Genomic DNA, 1,669 nt, shown 5'->3' on the forward strand with positions numbered 1-1,669 from the left:
AGGAATGCGTACGACGTGTTGAAAATTGGCGGCCTGCTGATCATCGTGAGTCCGGATTCGAAGCATGTCGGCGCGAACGCAAGGCTGATGAAGTCTTGGAGATACACGCTGAGCAGATTAGGATTCATGAGGATCAAGTACGAGAAGCTACGTCACATTCATTGTCTGGCGTTCAGAAAATGCGCGTGCAAGAACGTGGCCACGCGATGGTGCGAGTTGCAACGTTTTTCCGAGGACGATAAGAGATATATATCGGAGACAGAGATTTTTATCCCGCAGGACTTTCAGACCGTTTGTCCCGAAGGAAAACAAGGAAAATTAGATGAATACGATAAAAGCGATTTAGCGAGCATCTTTTCTGAGTTACCGTTTGATAATGAAACGTCAGTTTAACCCTCTGGGTCCATTGTCCAAGAATTAAAAAGCGTCATCACAAACTTGTGATTACCTTGACATTAAATAAAATATATTTGTAAGATATATTTTACAAAAAAAATATATTACAAAAATGATTATTATATATTATTATGTTTGTAGGAATTGTAAGATATAAAGAATAAATTGTATCTTTTTAAAATTTGCGTTGTTAGAGACATAAGTTCTGCATCACGAGCGCCAGGTGGCGTTAGAATCGAAGAAAAGTTTTGAGCGAAAAGTTCTTCCTATATATAAGATAATCGGTGACTCTTCTTTCTGTGCCATCTGCCATCTTGAAAATTTCTTTCTGATCGTTTCCTCTTGTTGGCGCACGTGGTTCGTATAATTTCGTCTTCTTATTTCATCTCTCTTAATAATCTGCTGCATCGGAATATTTATTCTGCAATTGTGATACGTTCTAAATTATCAGACATTCTCGCAATACGGTTATATTTATAAGAAAGTATTTTTTTACAGTTAGTGCATACATGCAATCCATCAGCAAACTTTATGTTTAATTATAACTAATTCTAATAAAGAGAATAAGAATATGTCTCTAATTATAATTAAAAAATGCACGTAATAATCGTGATTGTTACAGGAAGTTCAAAATGTCTTCGCATTTGAATTGGATGATAATCCGCGACAACAATGCCTTCCTTCTTAAGAAGCGTAACATCAAGAAGCCGTTTTCCACGGTTCGTAACTAGTACGCAAAGTATTACAAACATTATTAGTTGTAGAAGCATTATTAATTTCAATTTTCAAAAATAATCTGTTAACAAAGTTATTATTTAGATTAATTAATGTTTAGGAATCCAACAACTTGACGAATCAGAGCAGCTATCGCTACTCTGGTTTGATTCATCGTAAGAGTGTGGGAATTGTAGATACTCCTGACAAAAAAGGATTCACAGTCGTTTACAAGAAAGCCAAGGCAGTCAACAAACCTGCTAAGGCTACTGTCAGAAGTACAATGAAAGCGGGAGCTCGTCGTTCCCTTTATAAATTAAAGACACTGTTAACGAAAAACAAGTATTGTGTAGATCTTACCAAGGTATGTGAATTAATTATCTTTTATTAAAGTAATACTATTTTACTATTAATATTATCAATACGATGTTTTGTAGGCTGCACTGCGACGAGCTAGCGCTGTGCTACAATCTCAGAAACCCCTTCCTGCTAAAAAGACACGTACTACTAAGAAGGCCGATTAATTTGTATACTTTATCGAATATATGTTTTAACATAA

The 1,669-nt window shown here is 35.5% G+C and overlaps 2 protein-coding genes across 2 annotated transcripts in view; both read left to right on the forward strand.

The window, feature by feature from the left end:
* The window catches only part of LOC115239362 (S-adenosylmethionine sensor upstream of mTORC1), a 2,068-nt gene extending 1,438 nt beyond the window's left edge, over positions 1-630 (forward strand). The window contains exon 3 of the mRNA XM_029813843.1: positions 1-630. Coding sequence (XP_029669703.1) covers positions 1-393 — 393 coding nt within the window. The 3' untranslated portion in view covers positions 394-630.
* A 37-nt stretch (positions 631-667) lies between these two features.
* Positions 668-1,669, forward strand: LOC115239363 (60S ribosomal protein L28). Its single transcript, XM_029813844.1, has 4 exons — positions 668-753; positions 1,019-1,115; positions 1,232-1,474; positions 1,548-1,669. Exons 2-4 carry the CDS (start codon positions 1,029-1,031, stop codon positions 1,632-1,634), a joined length of 417 nt encoding a protein of 138 aa, XP_029669704.1. The 5' UTR covers positions 668-753; positions 1,019-1,028; the 3' UTR covers positions 1,635-1,669.

The sequence above is a fragment of the Formica exsecta genome, unplaced genomic scaffold (genome assembly GCF_003651465.1).
Source record: "Formica exsecta isolate Colony F162 unplaced genomic scaffold, ASM365146v1 scaffold38, whole genome shotgun sequence".
NCBI lineage: Eukaryota > Metazoa > Arthropoda > Insecta > Hymenoptera > Formicidae > Formica > Formica exsecta.

Bases quoted from the DNA above. Each gene is read 5' to 3' on its own strand.
- LOC115239363 (XM_029813844.1), top strand. From the start codon at position 1,029: ATGTCTTCGCATTTGAATTGGATGATAATCCGCGACAACAATGCCTTC. The intron at 1,116-1,231 runs GTTCGTAACTAG...ATTAATGTTTAG, and splicing joins TCAAGAAGCCGTTTTCCACG to GAATCCAACAACTTGACGAA. The intron at 1,475-1,547 runs GTATGTGAATTA...GATGTTTTGTAG, and splicing joins ATTGTGTAGATCTTACCAAG to GCTGCACTGCGACGAGCTAG.